Source organism: Leishmania mexicana, chromosome 20, assembly GCF_000234665.1.
Source record: "Leishmania mexicana MHOM/GT/2001/U1103 complete genome, chromosome 20".
NCBI lineage: Eukaryota > Euglenozoa > Kinetoplastea > Trypanosomatida > Trypanosomatidae > Leishmania > Leishmania mexicana.
In genome coordinates, this window is record NC_018324.1 from 1,556,898 (window position 1) to 1,575,289 (window position 18,392).

Genomic DNA, 18,392 nt, shown 5'->3' on the forward strand with positions numbered 1-18,392 from the left:
GAGGGCAAATCAGCTGCACCACGCAGACGCTTACACATATTATTACTTGATCTATAAGGCACCGCTGCAGCTCCTCGCCTCCTTGTCCTCTCTCGGCAAACAAAATGCTCATAATCCGCTTTGTTCTGCTGGTGCTGATTCTCGTGTTCTTCGTCATTTCTCTCGTTGGCACGGTACCCCTGCCCCTGTACTCGAACAAAATTACGAACTACAACCAGGATGGAAAGGTGGAGGTGTCACTGTGGAACATTGTGGTGGGCAAGGTGACTGTGACGGGCGAGAACTCGACAAATGTGCCGACCTCTAAGCCAGTCCGCATCAACTACGCCGACTGCGAAGAGTTTCGCGCTACGTTCCGAGCCATGCAAGCCTTCGCGATTGGCGGCACTGTCTTCGGCTTCTACGCCCTGCTCGTGTCCTGCTTGCAGTGCTTCTGTCGCCTGAAGGTCAAGCTGCCGCTGTTTCTCTTCCTCTTCATGGCCATGCTTTGCGAGCTGTGCCTCGTCTTCATTGGCGGCGTCGCGTACAGCAAGGAGTTCTGCAAAAACCTAGACAAGAACAGCAGCTCCATCACCGTCATCTTCAAGGGAGCGGGCTACAAGTTCGACACAGCCTTCATTCTTCAGGTGGTGGCACTGACGGGGTATGCGATCTGCACCATCATCACCCCCTTTACCCAGCAGCTCTGGTGCGGCAAGTGCTAAGCGCTTCAACGGCGTGCCGTGGCGTAGGTGACGCCGTCACTGTGAGAGAGCAGGAAGGGAGAACTAGCGAAAATCTTCAGAGATGGAAACGCGATGACAGATGAGGGGGAGGAGACGGAGCAGGAAAGCACTAGTGGATCTTCACAGCGACAAATGCCCGTTGCATGTGCCTTTCGCCCGTCCTTGCCTTGTCACCATGGAAGCCCACTTCCTCGGTGTGCTACTCCTATCCCCCCCCCACCACCACCACCTCAAGAGGGCCACCATCGTTTCGGACTTCCTGTCGTTCTTCTGTTTTACATCTCTCTCAAGCACTGTCTTATACTTTGAGTGCAGAGCAGGCAAAGTCTCCGCAGTACAATACCTCTGTATGTGCCTCTAGCACACAGACACAGACTGGAAAAGGGTGCTGTCACATCACACTCGGAGGTGGATTCTCTGACAGCAGCACACTCTTTGTTGTGGAGCTTCAGTCCCCGTTTGTGTGTGTATAGGGAGGGGGTGTTGGCGCGAGTATTTGTGGTCCTTTTGTTTTGCCTATGTGTTACTTGCTCGTTTGCATTCACATCTCTCCGGATTGTATGAGCGTGGATGTGCCTACCCCCTTCCCGCCATCTCTTCTGTGGTGGCTGTTTGCCCTCTTTCATCTCGACGCTTGCATACTTGTGTGCAGGGATGCGCCCCTTGTACTGTCACGTCACACAAAACGGTGTCCCTCTAACACACTCACACACGCGCACATAACCAATCATGAGAGAGGCGGCACAGACTTACCGGTGAGCAGCCTCATCGTGTATTCCAAGGCGCACTTCTCTCTGCCACTCCTCCCTCGCTCTCTTGCAACACATCCGGACGCGCAGTCCCGTTAGGAGCGCCACGGTGTCGTTCACCGTCACTAACGGCTGGCTTTCTCTCTTCCTCTTCCCTCTTGTTCCTCCTCCATTGAGCTTCCTCGACTGCTTTCCTATTTCTTGTTCTTTGTGCCTTCTCTTTATCCCTCTGCTCCCCACGGCGTCGTTTTTTTTCGTTTTCATATATTCAGCTCTGGCCTTGTGTATCCATGTGCCCGGGTCGTGACTGCATATATAAGCATTGCGTGTGTGTGTGTGTGTGCGTAGGTCATTCCTCACCTTTCCTGCTTGCTCCTGCACGACCTGTTTCTCTCTTTTGTTTTTCGTTCATGTAGCCCATATGTGTCTGGCGTCTGCGCTGGGGCACCGCAAGTTTCCCGTGGACAAAGAGTGTTGGTGCGTTCGCATGCATGTGTATACAGGGTATCTGCGTTGCGTCGCGCATAGTTGCACGCGACCTCATGTGTGAAATTTTCTTTTTTTTTGTGATGGATCTGTCGTGCTTCTTCTTCTTGTGAAGATGAGGGAGGAGGGAGGATGGGGCATTGCTCTCTCTTCTGCCTCCCTCGCTCTGTGTCGTTCTTTTCTGTGTTTTTTTTATTTTTATTGTATGTGTCGACAGGATTTTTTTTTTGGCGGATGCAGATCTGGTTTATTTTTCGGTGCGACAAACAAACAAATGAACGTGAGGCACACGGAGAGCGGCTTAGACAAGCACATCCAAGATGGCTACTCATCCACTTGCTCCCTTTCTAACCTACTTGGGACTATGTATCGTTGCTGTGTGCCACGTATGTTGGTGCGCGTTTATGAATGTTTTTTATCTTCGCACGGTTTATGTGTTTGGTTTTCTCCCTGTGCAGGTGTGCTCCCCTTTCCTCCACACTTTTTCTTTTCCTTCAGTCTTTCTCTTGTTGATTTCGTCATGCCGCTTTTCTCGGTTATGGGTTTTCACTTGAGAGAGGTGGGGGGATGAGGAGGGAGGGGGTCTATCCCGTTGCCTGCCACGACCCTCCTCACTACCGACACCACCATCCCTCCCCTGTCCAATTGTTCTCTCGCCCCTTCTCTCTTTTGCCCTTACTTGTCTCGCCTCCGTCGTTCCAGGCGTGCGCCGCACGGATGCAGACGGTGTAAACAAAAATCTCAGGGCATCCACCCTAGCCGAGGCGGAGAGGCAGACCCAGAAGCAGATGATCGGTAGGGGTGAACGAACGGGCAGTAGAAGAGGTAAGGTAGGTTGCCACTTTGCGTTTTGGTGCAGCGCTTCGACTGCGTCGTCGAAAACAACGTCGTCCTTCGCGCTCTTGGCCTCTTTGACTGCAGCTGCATCTGCATGAACACGCACATGACATGCATCGGTGCATCGCTTTTTCCTTCCTCAGTCGCGTCTTTTTTTTCCCCTGTCCACCATTTGAGGGGGGAACGCGCAAAGAAGGGTTGACAAGATCAGACATGAGGCGAACACTGCAACCACTCTGGAAAGGCTGAAGGGGTGAACTGAACGTAGGAAAAGAAGAAAAGCGGGAACCGGCAGCATCACAACAAAGGGACAAGGGCATTGAACAATAGCTCTTCTCCACTTCCCTCACTCGGTCGTCTTTCTCCACCACCACACCTCTCTCCCGTGCGGCGTAGCGGTCGCACGCATCCCTGCTAGAGGACGAGGGGGAATGCGATGAGGGTGACGGGGGTGTAGACGTCGGAAGAGCTGGGAGAGGAGCGAAGAAGCTCACCGACCCCATACGAATACGCGCTTTTTTTTCACTTTGATGAGTGAAGTGTGCAAATACGGGAGAGGCTGGCCACATTCAAGTTCGGCTCAGATTTTGGCTGCTTGCTGGTGTGTATGTTTGCTGTCCGCACTCATCAACTCAGCAGGGAAGGACGAGGGGAAGAGATGGGGCGAAGACTGCCGCTCCGCTTCTGCCTTTTTATGTCATTCTGATGGCCATGCGTTCCTGCGCCAGCCCTTCGTGCACCTTCTTATTCGACCTCTTTACTCACGCTGCATCTCTGTGTGTGTGCGAGTGTGCGTGTGCTGGCCTTTCCTTGACGTCTCCATCTCACTCACTCTGACTTCGGAGGTGTCGGAATGCCTCCGTCTCTCGCGCTCTTTTCTCTCTGCTTTGTCTTTCCTCCTCCCCCACTCCTCTCTCTCGCTCCCCACTCCCGCTCCCCTTCCACGCATGCACCATTTTTTATGTAACAGGTGGTGCAGGGGAGGGGGTGCTCCGAGAAACGAAGGGAAGAGGAAAGGGTCGGCAGTCGTATTCGCACACGTGTGGGCCGTCCCGGTGTAGGTGAAAGTATCTTCGGATGAGTCTGAAGGTACATATTTATTTGCTTGTTTTCTTTTTTTGTATGTGTATGTGTGTGCATGGCTAGGGGGGGCGCCGTCATCTTTTTTTCTTCTTCAGCGGGCAAATACCGACGAGCGCCTCCTCCACACGTGGACAGCAGTAGCGTGTGCGAGAGATACGGGGAAAAGGCAGGGAGGCGAGGGGAGCGAGACAACGCTTTGTAACTTGCGTCACTACTCCCACCCCTTTGCTTCCTATTCCGACGCCGCCAAACCGTGGAATGCCGCCGTGTGTGGTTTCCGCAAAGCAGGGATTGAGGCGGACGCATGTGGCCGCTACTGACGCAGAGATAGAAAAACTCTTCATGTGCCGCCTCTGCGACAACGCTGGTACGCGACGAAGACACGCTTGGCCTAACACCACCTCCACCTGCTCGCTGCCGTTTTTGCTCGGCCACCTCTCCGCCTTTCTCCCCTCCCCTCCCTCCCTCCATATCATTCACCGTATGCCTGTTTATTGCTGTGCGCTACCTCGTGTGCCGATGCATAGAAGTACATCTCTTGAACAAAGCAGCTGCTGTCATTACACACGCCACAAACATAATGTCAACGTTTTCCGGGGCAGCGAAGCTGCAAACACCGCCACAACAGCGGCAGGTGCACTACATCTCTGATAACGTGTACTCACTCGGAACTCTTAGTTGCGCTGTCTGTGGCCAGAGCTTCCCGATTCACACGAACGCGTATCAGCGCAGCACCTGCGGCTGGTGCGGAACTCTGCATGAGCCTGGCACGCACTCGGCGCTTCAGCAGCACCTTCGCACCATGCGCAGGGCAAGCGATGGTGTCAAAATGAGCAGCAAGGTGTGCTGCCTGGACACCAGCGCCGCTCTCTTCTTCACCGAGAAGGAAGTGACCGCCGCAGTGGAATACATTCGCCAAACGCTCGGTGACACGTCCCTCCTTGGGACAGCGCCCGGCGCCGTTGGCGGAGCGAAGCGTGCCGGCATTACCGAGGTGGATAATCGCATTATCGAGGATGCCTTCTGCGAGACGTGCGGTGTCCACCGCCCTTGTAAGACCTTTGCACGGCAGACGCGCAGCGCGGATGAGGGCCAGACAATTTTCTTCCAGTGCACCAAGTGCAGCTCGGAGTGGCAGCAGAACTCCTAAGAGGCCGACCGTGACACCCCACACCTCCATCCCAGTTTTTCAAGTTGTTACGACAACAAGATATAGGGGACGGAAAAGAGTTCCCGTTTGCCCTCTTGCGTTCCCCTCCCGTTCTCCTCCTCAGCTTTCTGTGTCGGTGCGGGTGCATGTTTGCATGTGAATGTGTGTGTACATGTGTCTTTTCTGTGCGATTAACGTCTCCTCCGTAACTGTGGCTAACAGGATTCTCAACCTTCAAATATGTCACCGTCAGAGTGATCATGCCCCATCACATCACCACTTGTCGTCTCTGAGCAAGACTGTAGAGAGAGAACCTCTTTTATTGAGGGTAGTGGCTATCGGGGGGACGTCTACCAGATCACTTCGCCCCTGCCTGCCTCCCTCTCTTGCCGGTCTGAGCCTCCATAGATGCAACGCGGTACTCGTTCCTCTCTGCTTATGCTTGTCCATGCGCTTCTTTCTTGACCCTGCGCCTGTGACACTTTTCATGGGTGGGGGGGGGCAACTCCTCTTTGCACTGATGTGTCACGCACGTGCTTCAACACACACGCAATGGCGATTGTGGGGGTGCCAAGTGCTGCTGCTTACTCTACCCTGTGAGTGTGTGAGAGCGTTGTGGTGACGGACGCTGCAGCTCAAGCCGGTGCGTCGCTGCGCTGCTTCATCGCGAAGATACGAAAGCGAGAACGCGCGCGTTGAGGAGGTCGGCGCAGTTGTGTGTTTTTTTTCTCTTTCTTTCACTCGAGCTCATCTGAAAAAGAAAAGCGTCTAACACGAAAGACTTTAGACTGCGATGGTGCTGACTGGTGAATCTCGCGCAGCCTCGGCGGCTGCGCAGAAGTCAGCTGCGGCTTCAACCCTTTCCCCGTACCCGCTACATCCGGCTGGGGGCATCGGCGCAAGCGCCATGCCAAAGAGCGCCACACACGCTTCCTCCACAGCTTCGCCGGCGGCGGCTAACGCGGCTTCAGCAAAGGAGGCGTCCAGCACGTTGGCTGATCTTGCCGCCACGACGGCGCCGGTGGATTGTGTGCTGCAGATAGGCCAGCCGAGCTTCTCCACGCAGCTCGACTTCATCAAGGTAAACCGCGCGGTGGCCTCACTGGAGCGCGCGGTGGAGCGACTAGAGCTGCTCAGCCTTCTAGATGCCGCCGGCCCCACCACAGGCACGGAGAGAAGCCACCAAATTGCGAACAGCACGAGGACTGCTTTGAGTGCGACAGCTGTAGCTGCGGCGTCGACAGCTAGCTTTTATCCGCACAACTCATCGCGTGGACCCGCCGTGCTGTCGGGCATCTCCCACGACGCGAGTGTTGCCACCGCGCTGAAGGTGGCGGAGGTGCTGGCAGTCACTCAGCAGCAGCGTGGCTACGGACGTGCGTCGGTGCTCGAGTTGCTCGCGGAGCAGCGGGTGCTGGAGCGCCGCTACGGGGAGCTGCTAACCCAGGCTCAGCCAACCGTGCTCCTCCACCCGGGTGAACCGCAGCTGCATCCCAAGTGCTTCGCACACGTCCCCGACCCGTCGAAGGCAGCTTTGCAACAGGAGCTAGCCTTGGTGTCTAACCGACTTCGAGATACGAATCGTCTCCTCTGTACACAGCTACAGGACAACCCTCAAGACAGGGACAACTGGGCCAAGGTGTGCAATGGGCGACAGGAGCTGACGGCGTTGCTGAGAGAGGTGATCAAAGAGCTGACCGTGGGATACAAGGAAGCCCTGCAGGCCCAGCAGCTCCGACAGCAGCAGCGCCAGTCAAACGCTCTCCTCGACGGTAGTCTTCGCCGAAGCACCGCCCAGACCACCGTCGGCGAGGACGCTCACTTCAGTCATGTAGCATTCAGCGGCGCTCGTGTCTCCGGAGCTGCCCGCAACGACAGAAGGTCATCTTCCACGGTCGGCGGTGGTGCCGTCTCCACCGAGAGCGGGTCGCGGGCCTCCATCTTTCTCAAATGCTTTGGCGGCACTTTGCAGCGACCTCACGCGTCGCGAGTGGTACAGCAGGGGCCGCGCATCCCGCTCTCCTCGTCTTACCAGCAGTTCGCGGTGAAGATTCTGCAGGAAGAGGCATCGCAGCGCTGGGCGGATGATGTGCTGGCCAAGGAGCGCGCGCTAAACCAAAACGTGAAGCAGCTGCAGGTGGACCTTGTGCGTGAGCGTGAGCTGAAGGACAAGGAGGTTGCAGAACGCCTTGCCCGTATCTCGGCATTGAAGGTGGAGCTGCGCAAGCTGAAAACCGCCTTGCAGCAGCGCAGTGAGGCAGCCAAGGCCTGCGGCGAGGCGGCCACGGAAAACCTTCAGCGCGAGGGCACCGCCGAGGTGCGGGACGTTAGAAAAGCGATACAGCAGGACGAGCAGCTGCTCTCCATCGGCGCCACGACGCACGAAGCGTTCAGCGCGTACCTACGCGAACGCACTGCCGAGATGGACTTGTTGGCTGGCGAATGGGAAGCCAAGACGCTCCATGAGCTCAAGAAGAAAGAGGCGGCAAAAATCGATGCGGAGGGGAGTCGCCAGGCGTGTGCGCAGCGTCTGACAGACCTCGAGCACGAGCGAGACGCTCAGCAGGAGCTCAAGGGGCAGCGCGACTCTGCGCAAAAGACGGAGGAGGATGCACGGAGGCGAGCTGAAGAGCAGCGTGACGCCGAGTACGCGGCAGCGTCGGTGCTGGAGGCCGCCCTAAAGGCAATGATGACGCGACAAACAATCAGCAAGCTACAGAAGAGCTCCAAAAAGAAAAAGAAGAAGGCGGCAAGCTAATCTAGCGCACGCCACTGCCCATACGATCCACACGCGTAATCCCTATGCGCTTATTTTCTTCTGTGAGTCTGCGTGTGTTGTGTGAAGCGTGTATGCACAGCTGCAGCAGCAGCGACAGCATCCGCAGCAAGTGCTTCTGAGCCAGGACACGTGGCCAGCACATCCATGTAAATAAGGTGGTTCTCTTGTTTTTTTTTCTGCCTTCCTCTTGCAACGAATGTACATGCACGCCTCTGTCTTCTTCATCGCTGTTTCTGTGTGTGTGTGTGTCTTGGCGTATCGCCTGTGTCTCTTCACGATTATGCTGGCCCATGCACAGAAGACGCCTCCCGACATTGTCAACAGCACACACAGAGCGAGAGATGGATTTTTCGACCTTTTTTATCGTGCGTTGTCTTCGTGTATAGGCAAACGGAAACGGCAGCGAAGCGCGTGAGGCACGTATCGTGCGTCTTTGTTCCGCACTGAAGGCTCTACCGGAGGCGAGGGTGAGCGCAAACGGTTCTACAGGCGTATGAGCACTGATGGCGACGCTCAGATGCCCTCATGTTCACGCGGCGGCGGCGCTGTTCTGGGAGCCGTCGCTTCGAGGTGTCCGTGGGGCGTAGTCGGTCGGGGTGGGAAGAAGAGAGGTGCACCGCGCCCGCTATCAAGTAACAGCTCCCGTGACGCCCCCCTTCTGTTTGCAGGAGGGCACACTCCCCCACATGAATGTTCATTCGTATCGTTGATCTCTGACTTAGTCACATTCGCCTTTGCCCTTCCTGCAACGATCGCTGCCTATGTATGGCAGAGGTTTGAGGCGGTCATCATCAAACACCGACACGCATAGGTGCACACGAACGTGTCGGACAAGCGCATCAGAAGGTGTGAATTAAGTGGAAAGAATAGCTTGCCTCCTCGCGCCTGGAAGTCGGTGCTGTTCTTTGATTCTCCTCACAGTAGCACGGCTCTCCGTTGAGAGTGCCTCTCCACGTACGCGGAAGCATGTCCAAGGATAAAAGACCTCGCCTGGCGAAGAAGGCCGGTGAGGTATCCAACGGAAAACGAAAGCGGGTAACCTCTTTGCCGACTGCGGCGCCCGATCACCGTGCCCCTCGGATGCAACGTGCGGAAAGCGCACCCGCTGCCCCCAAGTCCATTGAAGACGTTGCTCGTCTGTTCATCGGGGTGGGCAGAAGCAGCAGCAGTGGTGGCGAAGCATGCGCGGGCACGGAGAGCATCAGCTTACATATGAAGAAGGCAAAGGGCTCCATGAAGCGACTCCGCGAAGGCGCAGAGAACGGCACAGTGGGAAAGAATTCACCGATGAAACGGCAAAAGCGTTCTACAACCGGTGCACTGCCGTCTGCGACCACGAACAACGCGATGGCCTTCGAGAGGAAGGCGGGTAGGCAGCCGAAAGTGGCGGGGTGCTATGAGGTTGATGAGGTCGACGAGGAGGATGTCGAACTGTCCAAGGCTGTACAGGCACAGACGCTGAGCTTCCTGCAGCACTTGAACTCGAAGAGTAGCAAAGCCTTCTGGGGGCTGCGCGACGTTGCGCAAGGCAAGTTATCCGCAACAACAGCCACGACTGCCATGTCATCCTCGTCCCCACTCCCGTCATCTTCAAGAACGAAGGCCGCGAAGGGCAACGCCGAGAGGGCGAAGAGGCTGGCAGACGACGGAGAGGAGCTATGGCGCGTTGGTGGCCCGTACATCCCCAGCGATCAGGCCGATGACACCGATGAGAGTGAACGGGAACGTGGGCACACCAACGACTTCGAATCGCAGAGCTCCACGAGCAGCAGCGAGCCGTCCTGGGTGACGGACAGCAGCGAAGAAGAGGATGGCGGCGGAAGCTACGCGGAGGGCTACGACGAGGCGGAGATCGCTCCAGTCGCCGCTGGCGCTACGAACCGACGCAGCGCCGCAGAGCCGCCAAAGCGAGGCGGCGGTGGTGGCCGCCTATTCCAGGGCGGCGGCGATGGCGTCTGGGACGAGGATTGATTTCACGAAGGAGACATGGGCGAGCACCTACAGAAAGACCAGTATATATGCTCTGCTGGTGAGCAGAGGATGGAGAGCATCTCTCTACGTGGGTGTAGAAAGCTTCCATGCACCGCTGTGTGACCGCCTCCTGGCTGGTATCGGCTACCGGGCCGCATTACGCACAAACAAAAAACGAAAGAGATGGCGCGCGGATGCGTGTCAGAGAAGAGGTGTGTGCGCGTCAGCAGATGGGTTGGTAGAGAGCGACAACTTTCCTGTCTCCTGCCCAGCCATCCCCGCGTAGTTGCACAGTGTGGAAGCACAACGCGCACAGTACAAAGGACAGTGTCCTTCGTGCGACAATTGATACGCTTGTTGTTTTCAAATCGGGCATGCACGTGCGTGGGTGTTAAGGCGCAGCCTTGCTTCTCCTCCCTCCCTCCCTCCCCTCTCTTGTGTCGGCTTGCCAAACCCCATTCATGGCTGCTCCGTTGCCGGTTTCTTTTTCTTTCTCGCCCGTCCTTCAGCCCCCTGTCCTTCTCATTTTATTGTTGGCACCACCCATCGGTCACTTCCTCCCTCACCCTCCCAAACACTCACACCCACACACACACACACACACGCACTTGCATGGAACGTCAGTGCTTCCTATCGAGACACACACTCTCAAACACGAGTGGTCCAGTCATCACCCGCACACTCCACTCTCATTTTTCTTTCGCAGTATCATCTCTCTAATCTCTCACGGAGGTATTTCTCACTCGCATATACCCACGCGTGCATACCGCTTCCCTAACCCACTCCACACACACACACACACTGACGCACGTCCTCTGAAAAATGTCGTCTCCCAGCAGCTTCAAGAAGCTGCAGGTCGTCTCCCTCTCCAAAGACTTCCGAAGTTCTACCTCCGTCGTTGAGGCGCATCTTCCGGAGGAAGTGCCGGAGGGGATGGTTCGCGTGTCTGTCAAGTACGCCGGCGTGAACGCGAGTGACGTGAACTTCACGAATGGCTCGTACCTCAAGAACGCGCAGCCGCCCTTCGACTGTGGATTCGAGGCGGCCGGCACAGTGGTGCAGATCGGTGCCGGTGTCGCGAACGTGAAGGTGGGCGACCACGTCGTACTCATGCAGTACGGCTGCTTTGCTGAGTTCCTCGACGCACCCGCAGAGACGTGCATACCAGTGCCAGAGTTGAAGCCGGAGTACAGTGTGCTCCCTGTCAGCGCTCTCACGGCCGCCGTCGCGCTTGGCGAGGTGGGTCGCGTGAAGAAGGGCGACGTGGCGCTGGTCACGGCGGCGGCCGGTGGCACGGGCCAAATCGCGGTGCAGTTGCTCAAGCACGTCTACGGTTGCACGGTGATTGGCACCTGCTCCTCCGAGGAGAAGGCCGAGTTCCTCAAGAGCATTGGCTGTGACCACGTCATCAACTACAAGATGGAAAGCCTCGACGGCCGCCTGCACGAGCTTTGTCCGAAAGGCGTAGATGTCGTCTACGAGTGCGTTGGCGGCCAGACTTTCAACGATGCCGTCCGCCACGTCGCCGTGCACGGCCGTGTTGTGATCATCGGCTCCATTTCGAGCTACAAGAGCGGTGAGGTGGTGCCCTTTTCTGATCCCAGCGGCACCTCGGTGACGATGCTGCTCCTAGTCAAGTCTGCGTCCCTGAACGGTTTCTTCCTTCCGCAGTTCCACGACGTCATCCCGAAGTACATGGCAAACCTGCTGCAGTACCTCAAGGCCGGCCAGGTCAAGCTCTTCGTGGACAAGAAGGCGTTTCACGGATTGAGCAGTGTCGCAGACGCCGTTGATCATCTGTACTCGGGCGCAAACTACGGCAAAGTCTTGGTTGAGATCCAGTAGTGCCAATGGAGAGTGCAAGCGCTGCATCGCGTGCGCTGGGTTTGTAGGGGAACTCGGCTGCCCGAGAAACGGCGGGTGGTGGATGGAAAAGGAAACTGGCTGTTGTCATTTCTGTGTGGGTGTGCGCGTGTCCGTAGACCAACCGGCGAGGTGAAAAAAGCGGAATAAGTCAGCCACGGCAAGCGAAAGCGCATAGACAACCTGCATCCACGCTCTCGTCGCCTCCGCATTCCCCTCGACCGGCGTCTCTGGCGTTAACGCAAGCACACCATGGCACTCTAGTCTAGCGCTCCACGTCCCTCCTCTTACGCCTTTCACCGCGTCGTCTATGCGCCTTCCCGTCTCCCTTTCGCTCACTTTTTGGCTCTTCTAGACTTACGCTGGTCTGCGTGCGCGTTTTCGTGCATATCTGTGTAGCAGCTGTGCCGGTCCCTGAGTGCTTGCGTGCGCATGTGTGTGTGTGTGTGTGTGAACCTTTTCTTCCCTGCTTCATGGGCGCACGTGCACACCGTGCAGCACCTCGCCTCCTCTATTGCCGTTTCTCCTGTTCGTGTTTTGAGATTACGGTCGTTTGATATCTGCGCCATCGCCAGACCAAATGAGTAACAACTAACGCCCCCCCCCCGCGGCCCCTTCATGTCTTCCCACATCGGCACAAGGCACGCTCTCTCTTGTGGCCGCCTTCTTGCTCGCTGCGGCCCTCTTTCTCTCCCTCCCCACGATCTCTGTTACCGTGGCCATGAGAGGACCGGCACGATACGGGTTACAAGCGAAGCGGCACAGGTGTACCAAGAGTGACCCCTAGGTGAGATCGGCACTGCAGACGGCGAGGGTGCACAGATGTCATGTGTCGTTGCCCGAGAGCGAAGAAGTCTCATGAGGGCTGGGTGAGGCTAACGATCGGCACGGGTGCCTGAAAAAGTACAAGACAATGTCAATGCGCACGCGTGTGGGGAAAAAAACACACTTAGGGTAGGTTGAACGGGTGTGGCTCTTCTCTTTACAGGGTGAGGTAGCGGTATCAACACCGAGCGCCTGCTCCTAGGGTGAGCGAAATGTGTCCTTTCGAGCACCGCAGGCAGGGAGAAGGCTGCAATGCGTTCGCGCGATGGTGCCTTTTCGGCCACCGTTTTCGCTTTCGCCTCCTTCTCCCTCACTGCCTCTCTGACAGCACCTGAGCACCCATCGCACGACCATCAGCGTTACTTTAATGCTTTTTTTCGGTGCACTGCATTGCTCTCCTCTTCTGGCCTTCCTTTTTCGTCTTCCGTCTCGCCGCGCTTTCGCCTCCCTGCACAGGCAGCCCTGTCCACACAACGCATACACCCAACGGAAGCAAAACGAATAAGTCCCCGTTGCTTCTTCCCTGCTGCGGAGTCAGTGGGTTTTCTTTTTGCCTTTTCTTTCATTCTCTCTCTCTCTATCCCCCTCTCAGCCCTAGCCGGAAATACCACGCCATCGTTGTCGTAAAAAAAAAGAAAGCACACACCCACACGTAGAAGAAGGGAGCGAGTGGGGGAAGGTGCACTGGAAGAACGCCACGCGTACCCCCTGCACAAGCTCGAAGCATTGTAAAAGCAACAGCAATAGAGAACACATAGACAGACACACACAGACACACACACACACACACACCGTCGTCGTCTCCCCACGTCGCTTGTCATTCCCCGTCGCTGAAGTATCCATAAAAGAGTGCTGGTGTCGACATCCTCGGTGGAAACAGGGGTGGGAGAAGCAAACAGGTAGACAGAGAACAAAGGCAAAAGGGGAAGTGAATTGAGTCGTTGAGGACTGGATTATCTGAACTTGCACGTCCGTGGAAAGGGTAGACAGCTATACTGGAGAGTGCGCGCACAGGTTAACGGGAACATCATTCTCGACATTCGCCGATCTTTCGTTTCTCTTCGCATTCCCTTCGCCTCTTTGGAGTTTTTTCCCCTTTTCTGTGCTCTGGGGTGCACCGGTACGCAGCACATACTGCCTCTATCTTGCAGATGTATACGCACACGCGCACACCATACACTCACCCACTCGCTCTTTGTCCCATCTTCCCTTCCTCCGTCCGCTGCGGACAGTGGTTAGGGAGGGTTTTGTCTGATTTTTTTTACTGTTTGTTTGTTTCGCGTCGCATGGTTTGTGTGTGTGTGTCTCCGTACGCGTTGCCGTTGAACTCACTGTCTCTTAATAGCACCTATTTCGTGTCTCTGCGCGCCACAGAAGCGCCTCCCTGACTCGCACGAAAGAAGAAAAGGTTGTTGTTTTTTGGGGGTGGTGGAGGAGGGGAGGGGGAAGGAGGCTCCCTTTAGAAGCATCATGACTCTTGGCCTGGTAGAATCGTCCCGCAGCGCGGCCTTCGCGGTCGCTGCGCACGCGCCGGTCCTTGGGCTCATTCTGCTTGGCAGCATTGTGGCATATGTTGGTACCTTGCGCTACATCCCAAATGTGGCGAGGACGCTCTTGGATCGCAACATCTTCGGCATCGACATAAACAAGAGCACGGAGGAGCAGCGCCAGAAGTTTGCTGCGAAGCGCCGGGCCGGTCAGACAGAGGAGAAGGAATTCCAGAAGCAGGCGATTCCAGAGTCTCTCGGCATCCTCGTAGGCGCCGTGTACCTTTCTGTGGTGGTGGTACTCACCGTGTGTCTCCGGTTTCTCGGCGCCGCTGGTGAGGGGTTAGACAACCCTTACGCATCGCTTCCGGGTCCTTTGATGACCATCACCGTCATGCTTCTCTTGGGCTTCGTGGATGACGTGCTGGATGTGAAATGGCGCCACAAGATCATCCTCACGGCGCTCGGCTCGCTGCCACTCATCATGACTTACGACGGAAGTCTATCCGTGCTGATGCCGTGCGCGTTCGGTCGCTTCGGTCTGTCTACCATGAACGTAATGAAGGAGTGGCGTCTTGGCCTCGCCGCTCCCCAAGGCGAACCGACGACCACCTTTCGCGCCACGGCTCTCTCGACATGGTTCTCCTTCACTGTCAACCACCGCTCCTACGTTAAGGTCACCGAAAGCGGCGCAGCTCTGATCTACCTCGGTCCCGTCTACCTCGTTTACTTGTCCATGCTGTGCATCTTCTGCACCAACAGCATCAACATTCTCGCCGGCGTCAACGGTGTGGAGGTGGGGCAGAGCATTGTGATCGCAGTCGCGTCTGTTGTGTACAACCTATTCCAGATGCGCCTCGATAGACAGTTGACGCCGGACTTTAGCAGCCTCGACGCTGCTGCGGCAGATGCACGCGACATGACGAGCGACCATCAACTACGCGCGCTGCTCTTGCTGGGCCCTTTCATCGGTGTGAGCCTGGCCCTCTGGCGCTACAACCGCTACCCCGCCCGCGTCTTCGTGGGAGACAGCTATACCTACTTTGCCGGCACCGTGCTGGCAGTGTCTAGCATCACTGGTGTGTACAGCAAGACACTGCTGCTCTTTTTCGCGCCGCAGGTGTTCAACTTTCTCATATCACTGCCGCAGCTCTTCAGCATCGTGCCGTGCCCGCGCCACCGCGTGCCGACGTGGAATCCGCGGACGAACTTGTTGTCAAACAGCCACAACTATACCATCCTCAACGTTATCCTCTACCTCTTCGGCGATATGCACGAGGCGAAGCTGACGTGGGCGATCCTCAAGTGTCAGGTCATCGCCTGTGTTCTTGGCTTCGTCGTGCGGTACGTGTTGAGCGCCTTTCTCTACGATGAAGTGCGCTAGAGCCAGGTTTGAAGGATGCGCAAGAGAGGCCATGCACTGTGCCGTTGAGTTTTTGTTGCTGTTTTCTTGTTTTCACCCCTGTGTGTGCGGGTGTCGATTGCCCTTGAATGGCGCACATTGCGCTCCGAGAAGGCTCGGCGATGGGGTGAAACGAGGACCGTCGCTACGCTGACATTGTGAACATGCGTGCAGCCATCCCATCCGACGTTTCTCCACCTCGATGGCACGGCCACGCACCAAAAGCGAGATCCTGCTGTAAGGAAGCAGACGTATTCCTTGGCTGCACAGTGAGCACTGCCCCCCATGCACTGCTGGCGTGCACCCTATGTATAAAGGAGAACGAACACACAAGCAGGCATCTTTCGAGCACTCCGCTGTTCTGCACTGGAGAGGGCGGGGCGCGAAAAAAAAAGAGAAAAGCGTCTCAGTGACTGACGTATGTCTTCGCTTTTCCTTTCTGGATGGTGCGAGCGTTGGCTGCCACCTATCTGCCCCTTGTTTCGCAAATGGGGCATTGCTTTCCTGAACCTCCTCGTCCCTCCGTGTGTATGCATCGGCGTGTTTGTGTATGGGCATGTATGCATATCTGGGTTCCTGAGTCACGGTTCGCTTCTCTTCGTGCTCTCTCTACTCGTATCCCTTGGTGTGTGCGTCTCCGCCACGTAGAGGTGCTGTGTGGCGTTATTCGGCTCGTGTGTTTGTGTGTGTGTGGTGTGCTGGGTTTTGCTTCCGCGGTGCGTCCGTCACAACTTCATCCCTTATCCACCATTCTACCACTCTACTTTGTGTGTATGGGTGCGTGTACGTGATGTCCCAACGGGTGCGAGCAATCTTGGGCAAAAAGCCACTGTCACGCACACACATACTGATTACGTGAAGAAGGAAATTCGAAGCTCCTTCGTTCACGCTTCTTACAAGCAGGCTCTAATGACAGATCGCTGACGCACGTTCATAGATCAGCACACAAGACATCAACACACCAATACACACAGTAACTCCATAGAACCTATACAACGCAAGAAGTCGCTGCTCGCCTCGCTTTTATCATCTGTCCAGTATGTCTTCATCGACCCGAGATGGGGCTGGCGGCGGTGGCGGAAGTAGCAGCAGCGGCGGTGTCGCCCTCGCAGTCGGCTCCCTCGCAGATGAGTGGGCCTTCAACAACTACCACGTGTCCTCCTTCATGGCGATGGAGGTGCCGGCGACAATTGTGCCCCGGTTTGTGATGGACCGTGTCGACTGCCTTGGTGGCAGTTACGGGCCTTTTGCCCCAAACTACCCCATCGACGTGCCACTCTGGCTCGCCCTTTACTTGCGACAGACCAACACGTGTGCGATTCAGCCGCCAGACTACCTTCGCGTGGAGTATTTGCGCGACATCATCGAGCGAGAGCGGACCAACGATCAGGGCTTTGAAAGTCTGCCCTTCTACTTCTACGAGATTGCTAAAAAGTTGACGGAGCGGTGCGGAGGCAGTAGCGGTGGTGGCGGCGGCTCCGACGACGGGGACACAATTCCCCACGTGGTGGAAGTCATCCGCCTTGTCAATGAAATACACGCGATGCGGCAGCAGAAGCTCAAGAATCTCATGGCAGTCTTTGAGGCAGAAGGGTCACCCATGTTCATTCCAGGCGTCTTGCTGACGAACATCGTTTGCCATGAGCTGCACTTTCTGCGAGCCAGCTTTGGGATCGTGCTGCAGCAGGCCGCGTCGATGGAACGACAGCGGCAGCAGCTGATACGACTGCCACCCGTCTCTGCCGCCACTCCAGGTCGCTTGTCCTCTACCGTGGGTCGGACGACGCTGGCGAGTGGAATGAGCACTGCGCGCACGACCACGACACTGTCTTCTACAGGCACACCAGGCGTCGCCACGACGGCGATGGACCTTGCCTCTAAAATGGGCTCTGGCAGCTTCATACACGAAGGCGTTGCAAACTCTCAAGGATCGGCGCTGACAGCCGCAACATCGATGACAACGGCGATGGCTGTGACATCGGATGGTGGCTCTCAGCCCACTGCCACAGCGGACGTGACACCACTGACGCAGCCCGCAGTTAAAAAGCGTCGCACCCTACGGCAGACGTAGCGGGTGGTGTTCAGGCGAAGGAATGCGCGCACAAAGAGCAGTACAGGCTAGGGTGGAGTGCTTGTCACAATCTCTGAGTGACTTTTATGGAGCTCAGAGCATTACATACGTTACTTGACGTGCGTGTGGTGCCCGATGAGGCGTTCTTTTTTGTGTGTCTTCTTGTCCTCCATCCCCGCATGCACAGCCCGAGAGTAAAGATATCCGCTAAGGTCAGCACAAGAGCTATGCGGGACATCCAGCGCTTCACTGCAGGCGTGCTTGGGTCCGTCATCCTTGACCGTTCTTCTAGATGCGCAGATTGGTGAAGTGAGACCAGCAAGCACCGTTTTGGTGTTGCCTAGCAGATTCCGGAACGTGGATGTCGACGCGCCATCGACGCACACCTTCCGCGATGCGTTCCGCTTCTCTCTCCTGCCGCTTTTTCGACTTCTTGCCTCCCTTTTGTCTGTCTATCCCCCCCCCCTTCCACCGCTTCACCCTTGTGCTTCACTCAGCTTTGCGTTGTATCGATTAAAACGGGAACGCGAACGGACTGGTAGGTCCGCGAAGAGCAGAAAAAATTAAGAAAGGGGAGAACAAAGAATCACCGAGACGGGCCACCAGCTCGAAGGTTGTCTCCCATCGCTCCATCTTCCTCCTCCCCCCCCCCTTGAAGACACGTCTGCATCACAACGACAAGGCGGCGCCGCAAGAGGAAAAAGGATCAAAAGCCCACACGAAAAGCAGACGTCTTTGTTTTCCCCATAAAAAGTGCGGCTGGGAGAATTGTTCTTCTGTTTCTCTTCCCCCTCCCTCTCCCCCCCCGACACACATACACACACACACACTCTCTGGCTCACTCCACCACACAAGAAAGCGCAGTCCTCCTTTCATCCACCTCTCCTCTTGCCCTCTTCCTCTCGTGCTGCCCCATTCTCTCTTGTGTCTTCCGTAAGCGTCTTTTCGTATCTTCCTTTTATGA

General features: G+C 56.4%; 7 protein-coding genes across 7 annotated transcripts; all 7 read left to right on the plus strand.

Annotated features, from left to right (window-relative positions):
* Nucleotides 1-104: 104 nt before the first annotated feature.
* LMXM_36_4140 (hypothetical protein, unknown function) lies at nucleotides 105-704 on the plus strand (the record flags this gene model as incomplete). Its single annotated transcript, XM_003874722.1, has 1 exon — nucleotides 105-704. The coding sequence occupies one exon, from the start codon at nucleotides 105-107 to the stop codon at nucleotides 702-704; it is 600 nt and encodes a 199-aa protein (XP_003874771.1).
* A 3,756-nt stretch (nucleotides 705-4,460) lies between these two features.
* On the plus strand, nucleotides 4,461-5,030 carry LMXM_36_4145 (transcription factor S-II-like protein; the record flags this gene model as incomplete). The annotated part of the gene is made up of 1 exon (XM_003874723.1): nucleotides 4,461-5,030. One exon carries the CDS (start codon nucleotides 4,461-4,463, stop codon nucleotides 5,028-5,030), a length of 570 nt encoding a protein of 189 aa, XP_003874772.1.
* Nucleotides 5,031-5,937: 907 nt separating this feature from the next.
* On the plus strand, nucleotides 5,938-7,788 carry LMXM_36_4150 (conserved hypothetical protein; the record flags this gene model as incomplete). Its single annotated transcript, XM_003874724.1, has 1 exon — nucleotides 5,938-7,788. One exon carries the CDS (start codon nucleotides 5,938-5,940, stop codon nucleotides 7,786-7,788), a length of 1,851 nt encoding a protein of 616 aa, XP_003874773.1.
* Nucleotides 7,789-8,775: 987 nt separating this feature from the next.
* Nucleotides 8,776-9,780, plus strand: LMXM_36_4160 (conserved hypothetical protein; the record flags this gene model as incomplete). Its single annotated transcript, XM_003874725.1, has 1 exon — nucleotides 8,776-9,780. One exon carries the CDS (start codon nucleotides 8,776-8,778, stop codon nucleotides 9,778-9,780), a length of 1,005 nt encoding a protein of 334 aa, XP_003874774.1.
* Nucleotides 9,781-10,602: 822 nt separating this feature from the next.
* LMXM_36_4170 (putative oxidoreductase) lies at nucleotides 10,603-11,625 on the plus strand (the record flags this gene model as incomplete). Its single annotated transcript, XM_003874726.1, has 1 exon — nucleotides 10,603-11,625. One exon carries the CDS (start codon nucleotides 10,603-10,605, stop codon nucleotides 11,623-11,625), a length of 1,023 nt encoding a protein of 340 aa, XP_003874775.1.
* A 2,313-nt stretch (nucleotides 11,626-13,938) lies between these two features.
* On the plus strand, nucleotides 13,939-15,339 carry LMXM_36_4180 (UDP-N-acetylglucosamine--dolichyl-phosphaten-ac et ylglucosaminephosphotransferase; the record flags this gene model as incomplete). Its single annotated transcript, XM_003874727.1, has 1 exon — nucleotides 13,939-15,339. One exon carries the CDS (start codon nucleotides 13,939-13,941, stop codon nucleotides 15,337-15,339), a length of 1,401 nt encoding a protein of 466 aa, XP_003874776.1.
* A 1,057-nt stretch (nucleotides 15,340-16,396) lies between these two features.
* LMXM_36_4190 (conserved hypothetical protein) lies at nucleotides 16,397-17,428 on the plus strand (the record flags this gene model as incomplete). Its single annotated transcript, XM_003874728.1, has 1 exon — nucleotides 16,397-17,428. The coding sequence occupies one exon, from the start codon at nucleotides 16,397-16,399 to the stop codon at nucleotides 17,426-17,428; it is 1,032 nt and encodes a 343-aa protein (XP_003874777.1).
* Between the last annotated feature and the right edge of the window lie 964 nt (nucleotides 17,429-18,392).